General features: G+C 32.2%; 3 protein-coding genes across 4 annotated transcripts; all 3 read left to right on the top strand.

Moving 5' to 3' along the window:
- The first annotated feature begins 1,370 nt into the window (after positions 1-1,370).
- On the top strand, positions 1,371-4,454 carry LOC131661241 (transcription termination factor MTERF8, chloroplastic-like). Of its 2 annotated transcripts, XR_009301155.1 has the most exons (4): positions 1,371-1,699; positions 1,779-3,057; positions 3,776-3,855; positions 4,105-4,454. XR_009301155.1 is itself a non-coding variant. In XM_058930702.1 (3 exons), exons 1-2 carry the CDS (start codon positions 1,477-1,479, stop codon positions 3,053-3,055), a joined length of 1,500 nt encoding a protein of 499 aa, XP_058786685.1. In that variant the 5' UTR covers positions 1,371-1,476; the 3' UTR covers positions 3,056-3,057; positions 3,776-3,972. The 2 variants fall into 2 exon arrangements, 1 of the variants encoding a protein (XP_058786685.1); XM_058930702.1 differs by lacking the exon at positions 4,105-4,454 and having other exon boundaries at positions 3,776-3,972.
- Positions 4,455-7,985: 3,531 nt separating this feature from the next.
- LOC131657980 (glutathione S-transferase T3-like) lies at positions 7,986-9,113 on the top strand. The gene is made up of 2 exons (XM_058927321.1): positions 7,986-8,307; positions 8,425-9,113. The coding sequence occupies exons 1-2, from the start codon at positions 7,986-7,988 to the stop codon at positions 9,111-9,113; spliced, it is 1,011 nt and encodes a 336-aa protein (XP_058783304.1).
- Positions 9,114-10,174: 1,061 nt separating this feature from the next.
- Positions 10,175-11,266, top strand: LOC131655592 (uncharacterized). The gene has a single exon (XM_058925433.1). The coding sequence runs from the start codon at positions 10,249-10,251 to the stop codon at positions 11,179-11,181; it is 933 nt and encodes a 310-aa protein (XP_058781416.1). The 5' UTR covers positions 10,175-10,248; the 3' UTR covers positions 11,182-11,266.
- Positions 11,267-12,804: the final 1,538 nt, after the last annotated feature.

Below are 12,804 nucleotides of genomic sequence, written 5' to 3'. Positions count from 1 at the left end.
GTTATTGATTAAAATATTAAATATTAATGGGAGCACAAAGTTAATGATCAAAATTTTGAATATTATCGAAAACATTAAGTTACTATCCAAATTTTAAAAATTAACAGGAACAAATTTTGAATATTAACGGGAACACAAAGTTACTAATCAAAATAATAAATAAATTTTGAATATTAACGGGAACATAAAGTTACTAATCAAAATAATAAATGTTGACGGGAACACGGAGTTATTGACAAAATATTGAATATTAACAGGAACATTAAGTTACTGATAATTTTTTTGAATATTAACGAAAACGAATTTGGAATATTAACGGGAACACGAACTTATTGATCAAAATAATAAATATTAACGGGAACAAGGAGTTACTGGTCAAAATAATGAATATTAACAAGAACATGAAGTTACTGATCAAAATTTTGAAAATTAACGGGAAGAAATTTGAAATATTAACGGGAATACAAAGTTACTTATCAAAATAATGAATATTAACGGGAACATGAAGTAACTGGTCAAAGTATTTTTCTATTAATTATGCATTTTGAATGAATCATTATTATAAATGGAGTTTGTAGTGGTTTCTCATTGGCCTACAAGACAGAGCTGATAGTTTGAGATTGGGCTGATAGTTTGTATCACTAATTGAATTATATAATTTGATTGAATATTTCTTCATTATAATTCGTGAATTTGCGATTTTAAAACTTTTCCTTCATTATAATTTGTTAAATAAAATATTACTATTTTTATAACTTTTTCAATTTTACCCAAAACTTAATCTTTTACTAATATCTTTTATTTTTCTCAATCACAATGCGCGAAAACGACGGGTACCCGTGCGAACGCACGGGTAAGACACTAGTGTTCAAAGAATAGTAACACTTTTTACTATTATTGACAAAATTAATTAAAATGATTATGAAATAAATTTCATTTTTGGATAAAATAATAAACTCCATGCATTGAACTTCAATGACAATGTAATCTAATAAAAATTTCAATTCAATGTAATCTAATAAAAATTTCAATTACTATTATTTAAAGACATTTCAAATCATTTTTAATTATTATCAATGTAAAAAAATTTAACGTAATAAAATATATTTTAACATATAAAAATTTTATGTTAAAAATTACATAAACATATAAATAATTTACTTATTCATAAAGTTTCAAAAATATTTAAAAACTTATTCTAAAATTTAAAATTTTATTAATAATTTAATTTTATTAAAAATTTATTAAATATATTTTATAAGTAAAGCCGCGCATCGCGCGGGCTTACATCTAGTTAATTTAACTTTTTAAAATTTTAAAGTTCTAGAATTGCATAGTCAATTTTACTTAGAAGAATAAATAGTGATGATTGTCGAGAGACTAAATTAAGTTTTAATGCAGTAGATAAGGACATTTTCTATTCATAGATGTGCGTGGAGACGCGGTCATCCCTTGTCGTGATTTCTGATTCGAGAAATGGCATTAGCAGCACTCCCTCTATTCTCAAATCCTCCATGCCGTTGCTCTTCTTCACATTCCCGTCAACCCTCAAACTTTTCCACTCATCTTCAAACTCAGCCCTTTATCTTTCCACTCACCAAATCACAACCACCAAACAACAACTATCTCCTTTTCCAATTTCGGCCCTCCATCCACTGCCGCTGCAGTTCCCACACTCCCAATCTCGACTTCCAATACGGTAAATAAATTTCTCACACGCATTTTCTCAAACACCTTATAAGCAATCTTCTTACTGTTATTTTTTGTTTCATTTGCAGTCAGACTTGTCACTTTGTTTCAAGATATCGGTATCAGCTTTGAGGAAGCCAATTTGCTCTTGAGCAATGCTTCCGAACTGACCTCGATACAACTAGATTTATTGCGGGATCGCATTCTTTCTTTAAAATCTCTTGGGTTAGGTCGTATGTCCATCAATCACATAGTTACAAAGCAATTAAATATGCTAACTTCAAATGAAATTGACCCATTGTTAAACTTTTTGAGATATGAATTGCAAGGACAGGTTAAGGAAGCTAAGGTGAAACGTCTTTTATCGGCTAAAGAGCCAAAAGAATTATCTGATTTTCCTCAGAAGGTTCAATTGCTTATTGACAGTGGAATTGGGGTTGATAAGATTGCACATGTGCTTAACAAAGTGTGTTTGTCAAAGGCAATTTGTCATAGGTCAATGGAAGAAATTGAAAGAGTAATTAGTTTCTTAAAACCATTCGGTGGTGTTGATTTGATTCTGAAGCACCCTGTGCTTCTCAACCATGATTTGGATAATAAGCTGAAACCGAGATTCAGGGTTCTTACTGAGTTAAGTGGCGGAGATGAGGATAGTGTTGGGAAAGTGGTGAATGTGTTCCCTCCGATCATGAATTTAAGGACAGAACGTCTTGAAGAACAAATAGAGTTCTTGAGGTCTTTTGCAGAACTTGATGATCAACAAATATTTAGGATAGTGTTGGTGTATCCATCTATTTTCAATAGTAATAGAGAGAGGAAACTGCGTCCTAGATTACAATTTCTCAAGGATTGTGGGTTAGACTCGGGCGATATCTTTAAATTCTTGATCAAAGAACCGACTTTTTTGGGCATTTCGTTCCGCAATAACCTTGAGTGTAAGCTTTTGTTTTTGGTCAAGATTGGGTATAAATATAGGACAAAAGAGTTGGCAATGGCGGTTGCGGCTTCTACTAGAACAAGCTGTGGGAATATGCAGAAGGCGGTGAGTTTATTCTTGAATTCTGGGTTGTCGTCCGAAGACATTTTTGCTATGTGTAAGAAGCGTCCACTGATACTCCAGTATAATCACGCCTCTCTAGAGAAGAAGATTAAGTATTTGACGGAGGAGATGGATCGTGACATTCAGGAGTTGTTGGATTTTCCTGCATTTCTTGGATACAAGTTTGATGAGAGAATTAAGTATAGGTATGAAATAAAGAAGGATTCATGCGGGGGACAAATATCTCTCAATCAACTTTTAACTGTTTCAAGTGAGAACTTCAGTGATAGGCCAAAAAAGACTTCTGTAAAATCTAAATTGGAATAAAGGTGAACAAATGAATTTGTTTTCTTTTTCCTTGTACAATAGTTTTGATGTCCTTATTTATTTTGTTGTATTCCTTATGACTCAAGGCCTTTCATCCCAAAATAAGTTTATGAAAAAGAGTCTATTTTGTTGATAGAAGAATAACAAAATGAAGTGACATCAAGACACATCCTTCAAGAGTTTTATTTCAATCTGCTTACTCTAACACAATTATACATGTGTGAATCTGTTATTGGTGGTCAGCTTGTTTTAATATTGGTGGTTAGCTTAACTGTTGCGGGAAAATGACAGTTCTTTTCGTAATTTCATTACAAATTCGTATCTGATTCCTTTCCATTGCTCTTATTCATAACATACTAAATATTTGATTTATAGCCAATTTGTGCGTCCAATTGGTGGCCAGCTTGTTTTAATATTACTACTCTACACTTCCCTCTCATTTCCCCTAAAACTTGTTAGGAAATTTTCATTCCATTTCATTATGTTTTTTTTAATGTAAATTTGGAAGCAAACCTTTGTGTTTTTCATGTTGTGAAGCAAACATGCATGCTCTCACCTTTGAAATAGCTAATATGTTGCAATAAACCAATTGATAAATTTATTTTATTTTATGGTTATTGCATGAAACTGGTATCGATATTTCTTGGATGTGGCATGCTTGTAGAATACATGATTATGCAGTACCAATAATTTTTATATTTCATGCGCTGCCTTGTTCAGGGATAATGTAGTCAAAATGGGAGGAGAGAAGCCTGTAAAGAAACTGAAGGTGTGATCTAATGCTTAATCCCAAAAAAGAGGCAAGTGGATTTACTTTGTTTTGAGCTGCTTGAGCAATTAACTCTATTTGGCGCTTTAATCAGGCTGTATATGTAGTAAGTATTTGATGAATGAGCAGCAGAATGAGGTTGATTTAACTAGACTACACTACAATATAGTCCAGATGGATTGATCTTCTTCCTATCATTTCTCCTCTTCAAATGCTATTCTGTTTTTTCTCTTATTGACTAGAAATATACCATGACACCTTGGTGCTTCCCCTTTTCCAGCGTTTACAAATCAAGAAAGGAAAACACATCTCCGATTTTTTAAATAAAAGCAGCAGCTTATCAATAAAACATAGGAACAAGAACATAGTTTAACAAACGCCAAGAGAACCAGACAATAATCCAGGTCTTTACAGGTCGTTTTACATGAGATACAATATTGGTTGCGGAAAGCAATGGTGCAGGCTTCACATTGGTACTATTTTATGGTGCCACTACTGGATTTCCATTGAAAACTAATCAAATAAAAAACTAATTTTTGCCGAGTGTTATTAACATGCATTTGCAGTGTTAATAAACTTAGCTTCGTAAATGTCTTCCATTTTTCATAACTTGAAACATTCTTTACACGATATATTTGCAGCTGTTGCTTTTATTTTGTCATTTGTTACTGGATCTATTCTCATTCTCATGTCATGTAGATGATCATATTTTCGGATAATTCCTGTTGGAAGTCGGTTCACGTTCAGTTGGGTTAGTGGCAAGGGGTTTACTAGACTTCCTAAGGCTACTTCAGTCTCATGGCTAACGGTTATTACGACTTGATAAACATGTACGGGGTGAGAATAGGTTGGGATGAATTAGCCTCTTCGTAAGTCTTAGTCTGACATACTAAAATAAATTGAGACCTAAACATGACTTGTAACTTGTCTCTTGGTAACTCTTAGTCTGACATACTAAAATAAATTGAGACCTAAGCATGACTTGTAACTTGTCGTATGTTTATTTTTGGCAATTGCTGTCTAAATCTCGTGTGCTTTCCTCTACCACGATAAAAAGTCACAACTGCCCCTAGAATTCAGAGATATATCTCCGGACAAATCCTTTTTACACAATCGTCAGTCCAAATTGGTGAGATGTCTTTGTTTTGTGAAAACTTAGCTCGAAGATATCTTTGTATATAACCATACTGGCGTAGACACCTCTCAGACAAGTGTCTAGCCACATGACTCTCCCGTTTGACATACCCTGAATATAAAATAGATACATCAAAAGGATGATGAGGGCGGTGAGTTGTATACAGTGTCCAGATGACATCATCCAAGGTCAGAGCATCCAGCCTCCGCCTGTACTCCATCAACCCTCCTGGAATTGCTTGTTTGGCTTTCCACCTCTTCGCATATGGATCAGTAGCCACAACACGCTGGATGTTTCGGTCACAAATGTGAGGGAAGTGCTCGTAGATCCAACACTGCATAAACAAAAACCATCAAATAAATACACACAAATGATTAAACACAAACCATCTAATAAATTATAATATACCTGTAACAAGCTCAGGTAACCAACAAGTTACCTGGTGTCAGGACGAGATGCAACATCAAGTGTCGTGTACAACATCGTCAATGCCGACACTCCCCAAGCCCAACATGGGGTGTCAAGGGCGCTGAATAGAGAAAGGTATCGAACATCTATATAAACTCCAGACTTGTCCGCAAAGAGAGTACATGTAGCTAGATGTAGCATGTACGCCCTAGCGGCAGCCTGATACCTCTCTGCATCCACAAGCACCTGCTAAGTAGTCCTCAACCAAGACATCATAAGATGAAAGCCCCGAGTCTCACCAAACTCACGTAACACATCCACCTCGTCAACCTCCTAAGCATCCATAACCATGCGCACTGTCGTCGCCTAGTCTCTATAAATTGGTGTGAAAAATGTACCAACAATTGAAATGTGAAAGAGGGCATCTACATCATCTAAAGTCAATGTCATCTCCCCAAATAGAAGATGGGAGGATGATGTCTCCGGGTGCCACCTCTAAAAAAAACTGATAACGGGGAGACTCTCAACATCGTCAAGGAGCATCCAGCAAAATCCATCAGATGGAAATCCTCAACTATCCTCCTCACCTGCTCAGGCACCCGACTCTTGATGAAGTTCTTCAACTTCGACTCGTGAGAAGTGACCTTCAACACTGGACGCTCCTATAGCAAAATAATACAATTAAAAAAAATTAGTAAACATCAAATCACGTAATAAACATAACAATTAAGCATTTAAACGAGACCATTATCACATACCTCACCCTGCCATATCCTATAAGCGACATGGTTAGCGTATCCTGTCAACACGAACCTGTCAGAAGGTCCTCCGTGAAAAATAGTTTTTTTCTGTATAAGAAAAATAGTTTTTTTTTTAAATAATTGAAATACCAGAAATTTCCAAATTTTCTGTATGATAATAGGCACAAGAAATTTCAAACTTAATAAACCCCGCACAACTAACCAAAAATAAATATGGGAATAGGTTGAAGTGAATTAGCCTTTGACAAATCTAAGTATGGCCTATTGAAAAAGTCAAGGCCAAGCATGGTTTGTAGATTGTCATAGTCTTATTTTTTACGCCTAAGTGTGATCTTTTCGAAGAATCGGTTGATTTGATAGCCTACATAAAGTCTATTTCATTTGAATATAAATAAATAACTAATTTAATAATTTTTTAAATATTTTTTTTTTTAAAAAAATCTATAATTTTTTTCAAGATAGCGTAAGAAACAACTTATACATATATAAAATTAATTTAAACTTATATTATTTTGGGTTAAATACATTTCACCCCTGCCAAATAAGCGAGATTCGGTTTTCCCCCTTATTAAAAAAAAATTTAGCCTTCGCCCCTTAGAAAACAAGATTTTGTTTCCAGGCACCCCCTATCCCTTGTTTGGCTGACTGGGTGTGGTGAGTTGGCGCAAAATCTGCTGTTTGCTTGCTTAGGTGGCGCATGACGTGGTTGTCTTTGGAAACTTTGAAAAAATTACAAATTAAACTTGGCAAAACTGGGGTTCGAACCTAACACAGGGCCGGCCCAACACATTTTGAGGCCTAAGGCGAAATTAAAAATCAAATATTTAAAAAATGTTGAAATTAATTATTATATTTATTTTAAATTTATTTTTTGACTTTATCGACAAATATAAAAATCAAACATTTCTTTTTTCTTAAATAAGTATGTGTTGTTGAAGTGTCCACTTATTTATACTCAAAATTATATTTTGCATTCAATAAATAAATTATTAAATTCAACTAACTTTTTTGTTTTTTGTTTTTAATTTTCTAACTTTTAAATTTAAATGTTGATAATACTCTAAAACAAAAATAAACATTTCACAATAGGTTCTCCTGAAATAAAAATTATACATATAAATATGATAAATATTTGAACAATAAAACTTAACTACCAATATGTTATTTTGTAAAAAAAATTATCCCGATGGAAATAAAATGTATATAAATAAAAGGATTTAATGGAAATACACCGACAGTGTCAAGGAAAATTCAAACCATTAAATTTTATAAAAATTTAATTTTTTCTTTAAATTAAATATAAAGTATTTAGTTTTAAGTGTATTATCTTTAAACTTTAAATAAAAACAAAAAATACCTTTTTTAAATGTAACTACTTTCATACTATAAATTTTTTTTATTGAATGTGCCGTTTATATTTTCCATTCTAGAACAGTTTAATTGCAATTAGACCATTTACAATGGGGGTGTTGAAAAAATTATTCAATAGTTGAATGTCTACAATGGTTTGTTGAATGAGGTGTTTAATGTGATGTGGATTAATTGGTGTTGAAAAGATTCAACATGTTGAATGAGAAAAAAGTGGGGCCACATGCAACACTTTACACAATTTTATTGGTTGTTGTGATTATTTAGATTTTATTTTCTTTTAATCATTTAAAATTAATTATTTCATAGTAAATAAATTTTTTATTTATTTTTATTTTTATCAAAATTCATTATTTTTTTCCTCTATAAATAGAGACTTGGTTCATTTGATTTGGACTCATAAAAAAAATTCACTTTTTTCTCTCAATTTTTTTTCTATTTAGCCTTAAAAAAATCATTGTTTGTAGCTCTAAACATCCTTGTAGTGAAATGGATCCCAACAATAACCGTTTTAACACCCAAAATTCTACTAATTATCCTTTCAACTACCCAAATTCCAACAACTATATATTTCAAAATCAATCTTCCAACAAACAAGGTCCCCAAAATATACCAAATTATGGATTTCCTCCGAATTTCATAATGTCGTCATCTAATCCAAGTTATCGCCCATATTATGGAATGATGCCATATTCATCTCAAACACCCCCTGATTATTCTTCTACTCCGATGAGAAATGAAAATATTTCGAATGTTGGAGTTGATGAATTTCCTGAGTTTTCTACACAAATGGATATTGGTGCCATGAGAGGTGGTCAAGGAGCCACTCCAAATGCAGATGATTCAACTCCTATACGCCGGAAAAGCCCCAAATAGACCACTGATCAAAATTTGGTTCTAATTAGTGGGTGGATTAAATATGGAACAGATAGTGTTGTTGGGAGAAACCAAAAAAGTGATTCATATTGGGGGGAAATTGCTGATTATTGTAATGAGCATTGCTCATTTGATCCTCCCCGTGATGGAGCTGCATGCAGAAATCATTACAACTACATGAGCAAAATACTCAATAAATGGATTGGCACTTATGATAATGCTAAGCGTATGCAACAAAGCGGGTGGTCGGAGAATGATGTATTGGCAAAAGCGCATGAATTATATTCAAGTGGTAAGAGTGGACATTTTCTTTTAATGTCAGAATGGCTTGCTGTCCGTGATCAACCACGTTACGGTAGTCAGGTAGGAGGAAATACTGGATCTGGAAGTAGTGGATCTAAGAGAGTCCATGAGAGTGATGCAAGTGATTCCAACTCTGTTGGATCAAGTGCTCGCCCAATGGGGAGGGATGCAGCTAAAAAAAAGGGTAAAAAAAAAAGCAAGGGCGCAACCTTGGAATCGGTCAATGAAGAGTGGAATGAATTCAAACAATTTAAGGAGAAAGAGTTGGAACGATTGGACAAAATAGCCATGAGGCAAGAGGAGGCTAACCAATTGTTGAAAGAAAATACTGAGGCTAAGAAGATGAAGATGTTTATGAAGCTAAGTTCAAAGGAGCATCTCGATGACCGAAGCAAAGAGTTGTTGGAAAAGTTAGGCCGCGATCTATTTGAAAATTAAGTGTTGTCAAGTCGTTATTTGTAGTTTGTATTTTGATTTCTATGTTGTCACAATATTTGGTCTTCCTATTTTGTCAAGTCGTTATTTGTAGTTTGTATTTTGATTTCTATGTTGTCACAATATTTGGTCTTCCTATTTTGTCAAGTCGTTATTTGTAGTTTGTATTTTGATTTCTATGTTGTCACAATATTTGGTCTTCCTATTTTGTCAAGTCGTTATTTGTAGTTTGTATTTTGATTTCTATGTTGTCACATTATTTGGTCTTCCTATTTTGTCAAGTCGTTATTTGTAGTTTGTATTTTGATTTCTATGTTGTCACAATATTTGGTCTTCCTATTTTGTCAAGTCGTTATTTGTAGTTTGTATTTTTATTTCTATGTTGTCACATTATTTGGTCTTCCTATTTTGTCAAGTCGTTATTTGTAGTTTGTATTTTGATTTCCATGTTGTCACATTATTTGATCTTCCTATTTTGTCACACTATTTGTTTGTAGTTTGTACTTTGATTCTTATTTTGTCACATTATTTAGTCACATCATTTGGAATATATACTCCCTAAATAATTACCTTGTCGATTTGGATGAGAATAAGACTTATCAATGCATGTGAGTCTCATTCTTATATTTAGAGAACTCCATTAAGATAAAAAAATAAATGAAGAACGAACCACCAATGCATGTGAGTTTACCATACATATATGACAAATGAACCATCAATGCATGTGAATTTACTATACATATATGACAAATGAACCATCAATGCATGTGAATTTACTATACATATATGACAAATGAACCATCAATGCATGTGAATTTACTATACATATATGACAAATGAACCATCAATGCATGTGAATTTACTATACATATATGACAAATGAACCATCAATGCATGTGAATTTCTATTTTGTCATATTATTTGGTCTTCTTATTTTGTCACATTATTTGGTCATATTATTTGGTCATATTATTTGGTCATATTATTTGTATTTTAATTTCTTATAAATGGGAGCTCATTCTTCTATTGATGTACCAAAAATATCAATGGATCCTACAGAATTTCCTTTTGATATTGAAGCTTACAAAAGGCAGTCTGAAAAGAAGGTATATCTCCATTAGCAAAATGTACCACAGCCATGCGAATGTTAGCATATGGTGTGGCGGCCGATGCGGTCGATGAATACATCAAAATAGGAGGTACTACAGCATCGGAGTGCTTACGTAGATTCTGTAAAGGAATCATACATTTGTATGAGCCAGTGTACCTCAGAGCCCCAACTCAAGATGACCTGCAAAGAATACTGCGTGTTAGTGAAATGCGGGGGTTCCCGGGGATGATTGGCAGTATTGATTGCATGCACTGGGAATGGAAAAATTGTCCTACAGCATGGGAAGGTCAATTTACCCGGGGAGATAAGGGAACCACCACTGTTATTCTTGAAGCAGTTGCAACTTATGATTTATGGATTTGGCATGCCTTTTTTGGATGTCCGGGCACATTGAACGATATAAATGTTTTAGATCGTTCACCTGTGTTCGATGATGTTGAACAGGGAAATACTCCAAAAGTGAACTTCTTTGTGAATCAACGACCGTATAATATGGCATACTATCTTGCTGATGGTATCTACCCTTCTTATCCAACTTTCGTCAAATCAATTAGACTTCCTCAAAGTGAACCAGATAAGTTATTTGCAAAATATCAGGAGGGATGTCGGAAGGACATCGAACGTGCATTTGGGGTGTTGCAGGCTCGATTTAAAATCATCCGCGAACCAGCCCGTTTGTGGGACATAAACGATTTGGCTCTCATCATGAGGTCATGTATCATATTAAATAATATGATTGTTGAGGATGAACGAGATATATATGCTCAAAATTGGACAGATTATGATCAATCTGAGGCAAGTGAGTCTAGTACACCGGAGTCATTCTCGACCGAGGTGCTACCTGCATTTGCGAATCACGTGCGTGCTAGATCTGTGATGCGTGATTCAAATGTACATCACGAATTGCAAGCAGATCTAGTCAAACACATATGGGAAAAGTTCGGAATATTTCATGATTAAATAAATTGTTTGTGAGCCGAGTCTATTGTACTAATTAAATTATGTGTGTTTCATTTTTTGTGTGTTTCTTTTTTAGTGTGTTGTGTGTTTAGTGTATTTATTGCATTTTTAAGTTTTTTTATAATTTTATTTTTTTAAAAAATAACTATTTTTACATCTCTTATTTATTACTTGCAAGAAAAAAAATTAAGAATAGAAAATTAGAAAAAATAAATAAATTATTAAATTTAAAAAAAAAAGTTTAAATATTAATTATTTTAATTTAATTTTAATTGATAATAGATATTAATATATAATCATAAAAACAAAACTTTAAAAGAAAATAAGAATATGATGTGGGGTAGGGTGTTGAATTTTATTAAACAAAACCATTGTAGTGAAAAAAAATTGAATAGGTGTTGAATTATTAGGTGGAAGAGAGAGAAGATGATGTGGAAGATAAAAAGAGAAAAAGTAGGGTGTTGAATAATGTAACCATTGTACATAGTCTTAGCACAAAGCACCATAAAAACTGTACACGAGGTTTTAATGACATAGTGTACATAGTAATTATTATCATAGCGGTACATATTAGGCCTTGTAAGTAAAGAAAAATTAGAGGCCCTAGGCAGGAGCCTTTCTCGCCTTGCCTTATGACCGGGCCTGACCTAACAGTTATTTTATGGTAGACATTTTCAACCACTGTGCCATACATGCTTCTTGGACTAAGTTACAGACGAAATATTTATGTATCATATTTTCTACCATTTTTCAAATATAATATAAATCATATATGTTTATTATTATTAATACATTATTTATTTATTAATATTTATTTATTAATAATTTATTTCAATTACAAATTTTAATTTTATTACATAACATTTATTATCCTATTTTTATTAATATATTACTTTATTTATTTGTTTTATTTATTTATTTATTTATTATATAGTTTTATTTATTAATAACTAAATTAAATATATTTATTTAATGGTACGTTTTTATTAATATTTATTTATTATTAATATTTATTTATTATTAATATTATTATAATAATATTAAACAAAAACATTAATAATAACTATTATTATTTACGTTATTAATATATAATAATTATTATTACTATTTACAATATTATTTAAATATTATATATAAATAAATTTATTACAAATGTAATTAAATAATATTTATTTAATTAATTTTATATAATTACGTTTATATATGTTTATAAATTTAAATTTTATATAAATATAAGTTTAAATGCAATGTGACAATTTGAACCCACAAATTATGACACAAGCAACCAAGAAAATTTCTACCAGTGGAGATGCTCTAACTAATACGATGAACAAGTTTCAAAACACAAATAGGCCCAAAAAAATTCCAAAGGCAAAACTACTTAACAAACCTTCCTAACAAAAGAATCAATTTATATTATACAAACCATTCATCCAAAAGCCATTCCTTAATCTCTAAAACGAACCAAGTTTTAATGGTTAAGTAACTATATCAACTAGCTGATCACGTGTGCTACAATGTCTGGGCTCAATTACTTCATCCTTAGTGAGGTCTCTAAGTAAGAGAAATCTAACATCAATATATTTGCGTCTCCAATGCATAATATGATTTTTTGATAGATTG

This window comes from Vicia villosa, linkage group LG3 (genome assembly GCF_029867415.1).
Source record: "Vicia villosa cultivar HV-30 ecotype Madison, WI linkage group LG3, Vvil1.0, whole genome shotgun sequence".
Lineage (NCBI taxonomy): Eukaryota > Viridiplantae > Streptophyta > Magnoliopsida > Fabales > Fabaceae > Vicia > Vicia villosa.
Note: the sequence above shows the minus strand (reverse complement) of the source record. Positions and strands in the feature narration are given on the sequence as shown.

Excerpts from the sequence above, each read along its gene's own strand:
- LOC131661241 (XM_058930702.1), top strand. The coding sequence starts at position 1,477 with ATGGCATTAGCAGCACTCCCTCTATTCTCAAATCCTCCATGCCGTTGC. Across the intron at positions 1,700-1,778 it reads CAATCTCGACTTCCAATACG|TCAGACTTGTCACTTTGTTT; the intron begins GTAAATAAATTT and ends TTTCATTTGCAG.
- LOC131657980 (XM_058927321.1), top strand. The coding sequence starts at position 7,986 with ATGGATCCCAACAATAACCGTTTTAACACCCAAAATTCTACTAATTAT. Across the intron at positions 8,308-8,424 it reads GGATATTGGTGCCATGAGAG|ATAGTGTTGTTGGGAGAAAC; the intron begins GTGGTCAAGGAG and ends AATATGGAACAG.
- LOC131655592 (XM_058925433.1), top strand. The coding sequence starts at position 10,249 with ATGCGAATGTTAGCATATGGTGTGGCGGCCGATGCGGTCGATGAATAC.